The sequence below is a fragment of the Trichoderma atroviride genome, chromosome 2, assembly GCF_020647795.1.
Source record: "Trichoderma atroviride chromosome 2, complete sequence".
NCBI classification, from domain to species: Eukaryota; Fungi; Ascomycota; class Sordariomycetes; order Hypocreales; family Hypocreaceae; genus Trichoderma; species Trichoderma atroviride.
Genome location: NC_089401.1, coordinates 4124831 through 4138599, shown reverse-complemented (window position 1 = coordinate 4138599; position 13769 = coordinate 4124831). Strand labels below are relative to the sequence as shown.

General features: G+C 51.2%; 3 protein-coding genes across 3 annotated transcripts; all 3 read left to right on the top strand.

The window, feature by feature from the left end:
• The first annotated feature begins 33 nt into the window (after window positions 1-33).
• Window positions 34-2854, top strand: TrAtP1_004162 (uncharacterized protein). Its single transcript, XM_014083775.2, has 4 exons — window positions 34-983; window positions 1068-2209; window positions 2273-2377; window positions 2443-2854. Exons 1-4 carry the CDS (start codon window positions 811-813, stop codon window positions 2634-2636), a joined length of 1614 nt encoding a protein of 537 aa, XP_013939250.2. The 5' UTR covers window positions 34-810; the 3' UTR covers window positions 2637-2854.
• A 1219-nt stretch (window positions 2855-4073) lies between these two features.
• Window positions 4074-5486, top strand: TrAtP1_004161 (uncharacterized protein; the record flags this gene model as incomplete). Its single annotated transcript, XM_014083774.2, has 3 exons — window positions 4074-4351; window positions 4425-4821; window positions 4896-5486. 3 exons carry the CDS (start codon window positions 4074-4076, stop codon window positions 5484-5486), a joined length of 1266 nt encoding a protein of 421 aa, XP_013939249.2.
• A 2563-nt stretch (window positions 5487-8049) lies between these two features.
• Window positions 8050-13504, top strand: TrAtP1_004160 (uncharacterized protein). The gene is made up of 4 exons (XM_014083772.2): window positions 8050-8628; window positions 8695-8998; window positions 9054-11728; window positions 11812-13504. The coding sequence occupies exons 1-4, from the start codon at window positions 8440-8442 to the stop codon at window positions 13138-13140; spliced, it is 4497 nt and encodes a 1498-aa protein (XP_013939247.1). The 5' UTR covers window positions 8050-8439; the 3' UTR covers window positions 13141-13504.
• The last annotated feature ends 265 nt before the right edge of the window (window positions 13505-13769 follow it).

Sequence of the window (13769 nt, the reverse complement as noted above, 5' to 3'; positions counted from 1 at the left end):
TGCTGAAACGGGCTTGTTGATGCCCCCAGATGCATAATCTCCATGTGCCCATTTCTGGACGCGCACGTTGTCGCCCGGCATCAGATCCCTCGTGGTTCCCTGGAGCCTGCCCACAGGCTAGGGACCCCTATCTATCCCGTCTTGCCCGTTTACAGGTAGGCTTAGTGCTCTACACCAATACCGGGACAGTATCTTGCTGGTGCCGGTATCTAAACTCGGCGCCCTACTCTCAATTCTGCCGTCACCCATCTCGCGGCAGCGCTATCGATTGCTAGGCCTGGCGCCAACGGCAAGCCTGCTAGATCCTTAAACCTGGCACGACATGTTTCGGATTTCTGTTCAAAGGCTGAATATAAATGTATTTTTCTTTTCTATCTCGGCAGCTGGAAATGGACGGCTGTTTGTAGGTTAGATCTGCCTCAGCTGCCATAGGGCAGCCGTGAGCCGCGTGTCTCAGCTCAACCCTCACTTCGTCCTCCAAGCGCCGCGCATTTGCCATCGCCTCTGTGGGCCCGTTCCCTCCCTGCATGTGCTCTCCTTGATATTGCATTTCTTACTTGTACATGCAATCTGCGGTCTGCAGCCCCCCCCTGAGGTTGCAGAGCCTATCCTGTCGTTGTGCCTGCTCCGGCTAATTCTGCGGCCGCACAACATGCTCACGGCGCCAATCGCCTGAGAGAGGATTTTTGCCTGAAAAGAATAGAAAGCCTATGGACGGTTCCTAAACGATGCCAGATTCGTGAGCACGGGTTGAAGCTGTCTTTCAATCTCCTCCGGGCCCATCTCGCGCCACTCTTTGCACGCTCCATCATGACCTCCCAAAACGATGTCATTGCCCCAACACTTGATCCGCAGGCCGAGGAGCATATCAAGGAGAAGAGCCGCAAACGAACTCTCGGCAATCTGCGACTGATTGATCAAGAAACGAATGCCGTGATTCTGGTCCCCACGCCATCCTCTGACCCCAATGATCCGCTCAACTGGTATGTAATTGCATACTGCATCTTATCCTTACAATAAACAGCATTATTCGGTAGTTTTCTAGCTCACGCATATATACACTCCAGGTCGAAAGGGCGCAAATACTATGTCGCTGGCGTTCTCTGCCTGACCATGGCAGTGTGCAACTTCCTAGCAGCTGGGCCAGCCATCGCCATGGTGGCCACGGCTATGGATTTCTATCCAGATGCTTTGGCCAATGGCACACTAATTACTTCAGCCATTCCAAAGGCTGCGTACTTTTTCACTACTACGTCTTTGCTTCAAGGCATGGGCAACATTGTCTGGGTCCCTGCTGCCAACAAATGGGGCCGCCGGCCAGTATACGTCGTGAGCTACGCAATCTACCTTGCCATGGCTATATGGCTCATCTTTGAAAAATCGTATGCCAGATTCCTGGTGGGAAGAATCCTTATGGGATTTGGTTCTGGCGCGGCAGAGACGCTTGCGCCCATCTCCATTGCGGACATCTTCTTTCTCCACGAAAGAGGAAGGGTCATGTCTGCGTATACCTGCTTTTTATCTGTGGGCGCGGCTGGAGGTCTGATAATATCTGGTCTGATTACAATAGACCATACTTGGAGAACCATCTATCAAGTCGGCGCTGCTTTGGTGGGCTTTGTCCTTCTTCTCCTTATTTTCACTGTGCCCGAGACCAGCTATTTGCGGCCGGGTCATTATGAACCGCCCTCTTCAGACGCGTCAGATGAGAAACAGCCATCAGTTGTACGCCAAGAGGCACGGAATTCCACAAGGAAAATGAGCTACATTGAGTCGCTTTTGGTATTCAAGGCTGCGGGTACGAGCGAAAACATGTTCAAAATGATGATTCGCCCCTTTGGCTTGATTATCCTCCCGCCGGTGCTATGGGCTGCTATCTCTCTAGCAGTGACCATCGGGTTTCTAGTGGCGGTTACATCCAACTCGGCTGCGGCTTTCAACCAGACGTACGGCTTTGCTTCGTACCAGGTTGGGCTCTGCTACATCGCCGCCGTCATCGGCTCTCTCTGTGGACTACCAGCAGGTGGCCACCTTGGGGACAAGGTTGCCGACATCTTGACGAAGCGAAACAATGGCATTCGAGAACCGGAGATGCGACTACCGGCAGTGATGATATCTGCAATCACCGCGCCACTTGCGCTGATTCTCTATGGCGTTGGTATTCAGTACAAGCTTCACTGGATATGCCCAACCATAGGACTAGGCCTCCGTAAGAGAACCCCCCCCAGCTAACAATTACAAAATGAGTTTGGCTCTAATCCACTGAATGCAGTCAACTTTTCCATCACGCAGTCCAATACGATTTGCATAGTCTATGTCATTGATTCTTACCGTCCAGTGGCAGGTGAGATAACGTTGGCAGTCACCGGATTCAAGGGTACGTTTCACTCACTACTTGTATATGTGATGACAAAGGATTTCACCACGACTAACAAGGTCCAGCCCTATTCGCCTTCTTTCTCTCCTTTGAAACAAATCCCTGGGTCGACCTCTCTGGCTACCAGGACGCATTTGGAGCCATGGCGGGAATTGCGGGGGGGAGTCCTCCTTATGTGGATCCCCTTGTATTTCTGGGGAAAGCAAATTCGGCATTACTCGTGGCAATGGAGGGTCATTTCATTTATACACTGGGATAACGACCGTGAAGTGGGAGAGTAACTATCAGTCCACATCATCATCATCATCATCATTCGTTGACATTACCACCAAGGTTGCTTGTTGCGCAGTTATGATTAAGGAGGCGTCCTGGTCGTCTAAGCGAGATACCCCATTTGCAAAGCTAGCAGATAAACTATCGTTCCTCCAGAGTGCATGGACGTTTTCGTACAAATGGATGAGCCGTAATCTTTTCTCAGTATTTTTAGAACAAAAAAGCGCAGATGCTAAGCTACTTGGGTAGTATTCGGTAGTTGCGTTGTTTATCATATTAATGATACTACTGCCTAGGTAGTTTATATTACATGTATAGTACCATGCCGTGACCAGATGCAACGCTTCATCCGCATCCTCCAGCCAGCATTGCCACGAAAAAGAGCTGGGTCGGGTGACTAAGCGCTGGCGCCACCCTCTCGATAAGCGTCACCCGCCTGAGCGATAAGTGATCGCGTGTGTCTCAACCTACATTACATTCAAGGGGGCTTCGACGAGGTGGTGATTCCATGCATTTCTGCTCTGTTTGATCGCTCTGCTGCCCTGACGCGGCGTCTCCTTTACAGCGGGCTCCATCACTCGAACATGACTTGAACCCTCTCAGGAGGCGTGGTACTGTGCTGCATCATCGCTCAAAGTGTCTCGCGCTTGGGGGGGGGCTTGAGGTCTATAATCATCAACTCATAATAAGCTTCCCGCCCACACTCTATTTCGCTACTGTTAATCCCTCGTTCGAGCAGAGGCTGTCAGGGCCAACCTGGCTTCCTTTCGGCATCACCGACCGTTCTATCTCTTCATCTCTCTTTGTTGAAGCTGCTGTCTTTGTCTAAACTGTCGCAGCATGGCCAGCCAGCAAGGTGGACCGAGCGCTCTCGCCCCCCCATGATGCAAGGGAGGCGAGTGTCACTGCTGATGCGACACCTGACTCGCCATATTCGAGCGATGAGGAACGATTTTCCTGTCGCTGGCGAACGCCCGAATTCCACGACCAAGAGTGCTATCGATACTTTGACTGTCCGTCTCACCTGGTGGAGAGGCGGCTCTCTATAGACGGCACCGACGAGCCAAGGGAGAGCGCTGCCGAAGCGCCCGAAATTCGAGACGATCACGTTTCTCCCAGAAGCTCCATCGACGAAATCCCAGAAACAGAACAAGAAGATACGGCAGCCGAACAGCAGCGGGGTGAAGATAATCTTGTTGCGGATCCTTTGGCGTCCTCGTCGGAGATAGCATCTGGGCTGGCGGCTGAGAGAGGAGAGAGCTACGCAGCGAGGACGCCAACAGCGGATCCTGCGGCTCTACCCGCTCGAACATCATCGTTGCCGATCAGGACTCGCATTTCCTCTAGAAGTATCGACTTGCGGCCAGCCGGCTCGGCCAGCAGTGAAAGCTGGAGCGAGCTTTTCGAACAGCCCAGTGGAGCAATGTCTACCAGCGCGCCAGCTGCGGATATATCAGAGAACACCTCGCCCAGGATGTCCGCACGGGACCAGCTATCAGCCATGTATGCTGTCGATACGGATAGAATATCGAATGAGAACGCTCTACACCACCACCACCACACTTTGACAAGATCGTCTGAACGTGAGCGCGAACGCCAGTCATCGGTTGTTCTTCCTAGGTGGCAACCCGATGGCGAAGTGACTTACTGTCCTATATGTCGTACTCAGTTCAGCATCTTTGTGCGCAAACACCACTGCAGGTATGTTTATTGTCCATGAATCAGACAAGGAGCCACTGAACAAATATGGATGACTGACAATGATGGGAAACAGAAAATGCGGGAGAGTTGTTTGCAACTCTTGCTCTCCTCACAGGATCATCATTCCGCACCAGTTCATCGTCCGGGCACCTGGCTCCGATGTGCCACTTCCCCCAGCACTGTTTTTCGACAGCTCAGGTGGTGGTTATGTTGACATGAATGGACTCTCCGGGGGCGAGCGAGTGCGTCTCTGCAACCCATGCGTTCCTGATCCCAATACAGCGCCTCCGCAAAGCCCCGGCTCTCCCGGTTTGTCACCACGTACGGCACGACGCAGGTCTCGGAATAGCACGGGCAGCGGATATCCACCTTCGCCTTCTGTGAACAATCGATACGGGGGAGTGTTTGCAGCTGGTCAGAGTAATGATCCTTACCAATTCTACACCTCCAGGACAAGGAGCATCACAATGGTAGGCATATATTCAACATATGGAACAATATCGTCAAATGGGTACACTTATCTAACCTTTGGTTTTCTACTTAGGATCCTACCGGACAGAGAGCAGGAGCTGCTTCATCCTCGTCATCCTCACGCCGGCGCAGCAGTGCCAACTATGAGGTATCATCCTTGAATCGCCTGCTGGCCGCTGGACCATCGCCCTTTAATATGCAGAACCAGCACCATATTCATCGACGGCGTTTGACTGGAGAGCCGGGCTCGTCATCTCGGCAGAGGGCGCTGCCTCTCCCTCCCCAAATTGCAGAGGAGGATGAGTGTCCCATCTGCCATCTGGAGCTGCCATCTAGAGAACTGCCCAACTTTGAAGCCTTACGAGAGTCACATATCACCACATGTATCCAATCTCATAGCACCTACGGCAGCCCTCGCGCAGCAGCAGACAGCGCCACACCACCTCCTCCCCCGCGGCGCACCGGCATGTACACGTATCCCGCAACGGAGAAAGACTGTGTCGATGACGCAGAGTGCACTATTTGTCTAGAAGAGTTTACGGTTGGCATTTCGATGGCGCGACTCGAATGTCTTTGTAGATTTCACCGATCTTGTATTTCAGCCTGGTTTGTCAATCACCCGGGAAGATGCCCGGTGCATCAGCATGACGGGTTCGGGTACTAGATGAAAAGACGGCCGACGGTCGGCCCCGGCGGTGTGTTTGACTGTTTTCGTATATCCATTCGTTTGCATATTGGAGTTTTTTGGGCAGACTTTTGTCTGTTTTTGTAGGCTTATTTGCCGGAGCACATACCAGATTCCCCTCGTTTTTTTTTGATGTTATCAAGTTAGTCTGGCAGTCTTTTTTTCAAACTGAGGCTCCCCCCTCCTCTCTAACGGCGTTGTTGGCAATTTGAGCACAGAAAGCCTCTTGATCTAGCTGTTATGGATTTTTCTTTTTGAACGAATGAAAGACATGTACGGTAGCGATTTGAACTGATAAACAGACTTGTCTTGTCATCTACAAATATAACGTGCCGTGCAACAACTGGATGCCCTTTCTTTCGACGTGACTGGACACGTAGGCATGAACCATCAGGAAGACGTGCTTGAGACTGATGCAACTGTGATTGTCCGAAACCTGCTCCGCAGTCACACATTGTGCCACGACCATTGAAGAAATCTTGGGAAGCCAAATGGCCCTTGCAGTCACACCAGGCTTTGCTCTTGGTGATTATACCCCGCAATCGCAACCCGGCATCAGTCAGTGTGAGGGGTCCGGCCTACTGACGTGAATCCTTGAAACTTGGATTGGAGGTGCTTGATGTAACGCTTGATCTTTGGATACTTCATGCAGGTACTTTATTTACACGTATTTCTCTGAGACCCAGATCGTCAATCTACTGCTTGTACGATACAGGTACCTATAATGGCTCTTGTTCGCCTAGGTATCTATATCAAACCCCATAAAGGGCGGGACAGCCGATGGGAAACAATGCAGTGAGGGTGTCCTTTATTTGTTTTAGACTTCTTTTTTTTTTTTCTTCTCCTTTGCTCTACTGTATAGAAAATAATTTCTCTCAGCTGGGTATGACTTCATCCCATGCAGATCATGAGCTGAGAATGATGATCATCTGCAACCTGAGCCCGGGCGATCGGGGCATGGGCCGCTAAAGTGTGGGATTTTTTTCCTTTTTAGCGGGAAATGTATGCATGGAAGAACCAAGTCGAACCCCTGTCTGGCTGAAGGGCTGGGTACGTGTGTGTTGGTAGGGGGAGTCTAAAGAAGACGGCGGCATGCAGTTGGGAGGGGAAGTTTCTGTATCGACATGTAATTGTTTGTAGTAATTGTTTAGGGCTCAAGCGTTTGTATTGTTTGCTCGCAGTCACTGCGGTTTAGTGTCCCACAATCATGTGCGATGTCTGGCAAATAATTTTGCAAGTTGTAAAAAGTGCAAACGTAGAGTTGGTTGCGGTTATTCAACGCCGCAGCAGTTTGATACACGTAAATTGCGTTATGTGCTCTTCCCTTGGCTAAACAGCCTCGCGGCATCTCATCAATTGTAGATATTGCCCAGGGCATGGCGAGAAGTCGGATTTCAGCATGGGTCTGTACCGAGGTCCAGCTCCTATTTCTCAAGATATGGTGCTGTTTCTTGCTGCAGATGATCCATATTGAACAATTTCTCAAGCTCTCCCGCTCTCATGCTGCTTCCGAAATGAGTTCTCTCCCTTATTTTTTCTCTTCGTCGCTTTCCCCGCCGCGCGACGATTGCGGTCTATGCTTCAAAAAGGTGCCACCTCTGCAAACGGCCATGGGAGAAGAAGCGAGAAATGCCTGTTGCAATTGTGGCACCAAATCTTAAGCATATTTGGCCACATTTGCGCTGGCTGCCCGAGATGACGGCCAATTTACTTGGCATTCATGCTTGTATTACTGTGTTACCCGCCCATTCTCCTTTTTTTCACCAAACAACCCAAACTCTGCGTGAAGCTGCCACTCTTCGGCTATCTCAGCGCACAAAGGTCGGTATACGCTTGGCGTTTCATCACGCAGCCGTACCCAACGGTGGAGCGAAAGGGTCTGATGCTGATAAGCGCCCACCTCACCTGAATGGGCACCAGACATGAATTGAATGTCAACGTGAATCAATACAATTTCGAGGCCTCCATCCCGTAGCATGCCGAACTTCCACTGCTAGCGGTGCAGATGGCGCTAAACTCCTGCAGCAGCGAATCCTCAGGCCCCCGAGGCTCTAGATCATCCCCTCCGGACCAGGCGCTACTGCAGTCTACGGCGCCCCTAAGGCAGTCTCGAAGGCGCCAATCGCGCTGGTTGGGGTTGAGCCTGGCCCCCGGCCCCATCTGATTGAGCGGCGGCACTAGCAATTACGTCGTCGTGGCCGCCACGCTTTCAGCAGTACAGGGGCCCGGCCAGCAAAGCTCCAGTGGGTATTGACAGCCACGGGCTCCACTGTAGCTCCCTGGGCGGCAGCATCTGGAATAGCACAAGCAGCAAATCCCCGCCGCGCTGAGCTCAGACAGTTGACGTCGACACACGCACAGAAACACTGACGCACCACAAGAGCAATGGCACAGGTAATCTTTGCTCTGCGCCACGGACAACCGCCCGTGGCCAGCTCCACTGCACCACTCCTTGCTCCTTCTGCTGCTTCATTTCCAGATTGTGCCGAGCCACACGTGCATTAGCCTGTGGCTTCGTCTCTCAAAATCAAGGAGTGGTCAAGGCTAGCCGCTGCCGCTAACAACTTGTCCTCTTTATCCCTCCGTCATCACGATTTCTTTCCTCTGGAGCATTGTTCTTTTTTCCTTTCTCTTTCTTCTTCTTCTTTGATGCTCTCACTAGCTCGGTGACGGGGCCATTCACACAATCGTACTGATTGTTAAATAAACTTTGATAGATAGCCCTTTTTCTTCCTCTTTTCCCTCTTGCCTTCGTCTTTTCATTACTCGTAATCGAACTTCTGACTGGGGCGCCAGTCTGACCACCTGCCCCTCCATCCATCCGCGGCCGGGGCTTCTGAATGACGTTATCGCAAAGCAGCCAGATCAATTGAACTGCCCAGTTGCTGCTGCACTCGAATAATTGCCGTAGCAGCGCCCATTGCTGGCCAACATGTCGGCCCTTGAGGCGCGCGAACTCAAGCAGCAGGGGGCCATCGAGGCTGCCCAAGATCCCCAGAGCCTGGTTTCGGCTGAGGATGCCGAAAGGGTTCTGGTCGAGCAGGCCAAGAGCGCCGGTGTTCCTGGCTTTTCCTTTGATCCCAACGCCACTATAGAAGAAAAGCGCGCTCAGGTTGCTGCTGTATGGCACATCTTTGGATCCCCATGTACATGTGCGCACTTGTGCTAACCACATACCTCGCTACAGGCCATCCCTCCCGGACTTCACCATATTAGACAAAACAAAGCCACGGCGATCGTAACCGACGTCGATGACGGTACTGGCCCAGACGAAGAGCTCCCGGAACCGACTAAAGCGGGTGCCCTCGACGTGGGCAAAGATGAACAACACAAACTGGCCAATGGAACTTTGGAGCCTGTGGAAGAAGAATTCTCGCGAACTGGCTGGGCTCCTCGAATTGGATGGCCTGCCGATAGCACACTCGCTGGCGAAAGTCTGCTCGACCACACCACATGGGTGGATAGCCAACTGCCGGATCATCTATACGGAGGTAGGTTTCACCAGCCAAACAGAAACGATACCGTCGGCTTACACAGATTCAATAGATTGGTACCACAACACTGGCGTCATCATTTTTGCCTGCATTGCTTCATGGCTGGTGGCAGTTTTCGGCGGCGGCCTCGGTTGGGTCATTATGGTCATGGCAATCTGCGGTACCTACTACAGGACTTCTCTGAGACGAGTGCGCCGAAACTTTCGCGATGACATCACCCGAGAGCTTGCCCTCAAGAAGCTAGAGACTGACCACGAGTCTCTCGAATGGATAAACTCCTTCTTGGTCAAGTTCTGGCCCATCTACCAGCCTGTCCTCGCTCAGACCATTATCAACTCCGTCGATCAAGTGCTAAGCTCCGCAACGCCTGCCTTTCTTGACAGTTTGAAGCTCAAGACGTTTACATTGGGTACCAAGCCTCCTCGAATGGAACACGTGAAAACGTACCCCAATGTGGGAGACGACATTGTCCGAATGGACTGGAAGTTCAGTTTCACGCCTAATGATACTGCCGACATGACTGCGCGACAGGTCAAGAATAAAATCAACCCCAAAGTCGTGCTGGAAATCCGAGTCGGAAAAGCCATGATCAGCAAAGGCCTCGACGTCATCGTAGAGGATATGTCTTTTTCCGGCATTATGCGAATCAACATGAAGCTGCAGATTCCCTTCCCCCACATTGAAAAGATTGAAATGTGTTTCTTGGAGAAGCCAACTATTGACTATGTTTGCAAACCTCTCGGTGGTGAAAGCTTCGGCTTTGACATCAACTTCATCCCTGGTTTGGAGAAATTCATTTTGGAACAGATCCATGGCAATTTGGCGCCCATGATGTACGCTCCTCATGTCTTCCCCATCGAGGTCGCCAAGATGCTGGCTGGGTCGCCAGTCGACCAGGCTGTCGGCGTGCTCGTCGTGACTCTCCACGGGGCATACAATCTCAAGAACACTGACAACTTTGCGGGCACTGTTGATCCCTATGCGATTCTCACTCTTAATGGCCGCCAAGAGCTTGCACGAACCAAAGTTGTCGATGACAACGCCAACCCCAGATGGAACGAAACACATTACATCATCGTCACATCCTTCACCGACACTCTCAATATCCAGGTCTTTGACAAGAACGGCTTCCGCAAATCCAAAGAACTGGGCATGGCTACCTTTCCTTTGGAGAGAATTGAGGATCTTCACGTGTACGAGAATGAGCGTCTCGAGGTTCTTGGTGGCGGCAAGAGCCGTGGTGTCGTCTCTTGCGACCTCCGCTTCTTCCCCGTCCTTGAAGGTCCGATTGGCGAAGATGGCAAAAAGGGGCCTCCGCCGGTTTCCAATCAAGGTATTCTGCGCTTTACTGTCGAGCAGGCCAAAGACCTGGATGGCACCAAGAGTCTTGTTGGCCTCTTGAATCCCTATGCCGTCATGTTCCTCAATGGCAAAGTTATCCATCAGACAAAGAAACTCAAGCGAACCAATAACCCCATCTGGGATAATGGATCCAAGGAAATTCTTATTACGGATCGCAAGAAGGCTAAACTCGGTCTCACTATCAAGGACGAACGAGATCTGTCCTCTGATTTGACACTCGGCAAGTACCAGATCAAGCTCGATGATTTATTGGATTGCATGGAACAGGGCAAAGAGTGGTATGAGCTCTCAGGAGCCCAAACTGGCCGAGTGAAGATGATGGCCCAATGGAGGCCAGTGGCTATTTCAGGTGTTGCTGGCACCGGCGGCTACATGACTCCGATTGGTGTTATGAGACTCCATTTCAGGAAGGCGAATGATCTCCGCAACTACGAGGCTTTTGGCAAATCTGATCCATATGTTCGAGTGCTTCTTTCTGGTATTGACAAAGGACGAACGGTAACTTTCAAAAATGACTTGAATCCCGAATGGGACGAGGTTCTCTATGTGCCGGTTCATTCTGCACGAGAAACGCTCACTCTCGAGGTCATGGACGAAGAAAAGCTTGGAAAAGATCGCTCCCTCGGACTGTGCGAAATTTCTACCGCTGATTTTGTTCAGCAGGATGAAATTGGCGAGTATCTCATCAATGACACAAAGCGCGTTTTCCAAAGCGACCTTCGCATGCACGGAAAGGGCATGCCCAAGGGTACGATAACTTACACGGCTTCGTTCTTCCCTTGCCTCAACGTCGCCGACCCTGAGGAGGAGGCAGAGGAGGAGGCAGAGGAGGCCAGGGCCGCAAGCGAAGAGCCCAAAACTCCCTCCGACAGACCACTTAGCTCCGCATCCAAAGCTCCATCCCGGCAGTCTCTCGATGTATCTAGAAAGTCAGTTGACGTTTCCAGGAAATCGGTGGATACAGGCAAACTAAGCCCCAGCTTTGGTGAAGATGGCCGGCCTATATCACCATCGTCTATGAGGTCGTCGTTATCGGAAGAGAAGAAGGGTCCGCCCAAGATCCATCTGAGCCCTGAGGAGCTTCTCAAGTACGAGAGTGGTATTCTCATCTTCAGGCTCATGGAAACAGAGATGCCCGAGAGGGACAGCCACTTGGAAATATTTGTGGACGATATGGCCTACCCATCTTACACGTCTTCAACGGTGCCATCAAAGGCGCATAAATTCGATGAGATTGGCGACTGTGTTATCCGAGAACTTGACTTTTCTCGCTTAACACTCAAGGCGCGAAAGAAGGGCGATGATGTTGACGATACGTTGGCGTACTTGGCCGGTAATACGATGGAGACGCTGAAGCAATGTTTGGTAAGTCTTGAACGTAACAAAGTGCCTTGCTTTGCTTTACCCCTACTCCAACTAGTCTTTTTTTTTTCTAATGTCATCTATAGAACAACCCCACAACATTGAAGTTCAAGAGCGACGACGGTAGGACTAGCTGGGTCAAAGTCAGCCTCAAGTATATTCCCCTCAAAATGGATCTCGATCCAAGTGAGAGTATCAACAACATGGGCAATCTCCGTGTAGATGTGTTGAGCGGCCACGACTTGCCTTCAGCGGACAGGAACGGAAAGAGCGATCCTTACTGCAAATTTGAACTCAACGACGTGGAAGTATACAAGACAAAGGTGCAGAAAAAGACGTTGTCGCCCGTTTGGAATGAATTCTTTGAGGTAACTGTGCCATCGAGGACGGGAGCCAAATTCATCTGCAACGTCTACGATTACGATTTTGCCGACAAACCCGATTTCTTGGGCGCCACTGTCATTAGACTTGACACTATGGAGCCCTTCAAGGCGATGGAGCAGAGCTACCCGCTAGATGGCAAGTCAGGAAGCATCAAGCTTAGAATGGTATTCCGGCCTGATTACGTCACACGATCCAGACAGGGAACGTCCACGTTCCAGGGCACCTTTGGCGGAGGTTCGCGCATTGTCACCGGAGTAGCTGGCGTGCCATTCAAGGGAGCCACCGCCGTGGGCCACGGCGTGGGCAGAGGCGCTTCTTTCCTGAAGCGCGGTATCCTTGGTAAGAAGGATCGAGAGAACTCGAATGGTTCGCTGTCAGAGCTCGCGGAGGCGCCAACGCTGCCGGGTGTGCCCAGCATCATTACGAATGGCAGCGATTTCCCTGCCAGCAACAACAGCTCCAGGCCAACAACTAGCGCTGTCGACGGTTCCAAGGACTACCCTCCGCATTTGATGCCGGAGGGCGGCTCAGGTCATAATAGGACTAGGAGCTTTGGCAGTTCTTCCGTTCATAGTGCCGTCGGTGTCGGCGCACCAACCGGCACGGGTTCAATTACTGTTGTTGGGGCTTCGGGATATCCTCATTCGACAGATTTGTATATCAGCATTACGCAAATCGCCCCCAAGGAAAAGCTTGTTGGTAAGACGAAGCATCACAAGTCATCCTCAGGAGAGTGGAACTTTGATGAGACGTTCAAAATCAGCTGCTCCCCAGAAGCACAATTCAAGATTGAGGCCAAGGGCGAGCATACGTTTAGCAGTGATGATGTCTTGGGCGAGTTTTTCTACTTTATAGATGAAACGAATTCACCAACGCCAAAGGAGGTCACCGTCGGCGGTGGCTTCGTGACTATCAAGAGCTCGTTTCAGCCTGCAGAAGACAAATATCCCGACAGCCCCAAATCGTTTTCGCGACATAAGTTCTTGAGCAAGCGAGAGCCGCGGAGTCGAGAATCGACACCAAACCCTTGAGCGGAGACGTCTTTGATGAGAAGAAATATGACGACCATCGTTTATGACATTCGTGTTTTATTCCTCTCTCTTTTGCTTTTGAAGCTAAGCTGGGAGCGAGTATTGGTATTTGCATCGAATTAATGATATAGCCGCGTCGTCGCTCTCTTATCCCACTTGTAATTGTTTTTTTGTTTTTTTTGGCCTTTTATTTATTTTTTTACTGCTATAGCTATGTATTGTTAAAATCTGAGGGATCTCGAGGGCGAGGGGAATTCATGCTCTTGTGTATATATTTATAGGCGGCGCTGGACAAGCAATGTCCAGCCAAATGGGACGGTCAGTTTGCTATATTCAGGATAGATTCCAATCATTATGCAGTGAATTCTTTTTGTCCCATTTCTCTCTTTTCTGACGGCAATATTGCCTCTTCGTAGAATGAAGATGGTAGAAGTAGAGGTGTTGTAAGTCATCAGGCAACAAGGCACCAAGATCGGGCTCGAAGCCATCTTAGTCAGCTCGCTTGCTTACAGCCAATCAGAAGCTCGCACTGCTCGAAAGAGGTCAGTTCAGTGACGCGCGAGACGGAAGCTGCCTGACCTGGGACCGGTGCTCTAGTAAGAAGCAACAAGCAACGAGGGGCGTCTTTT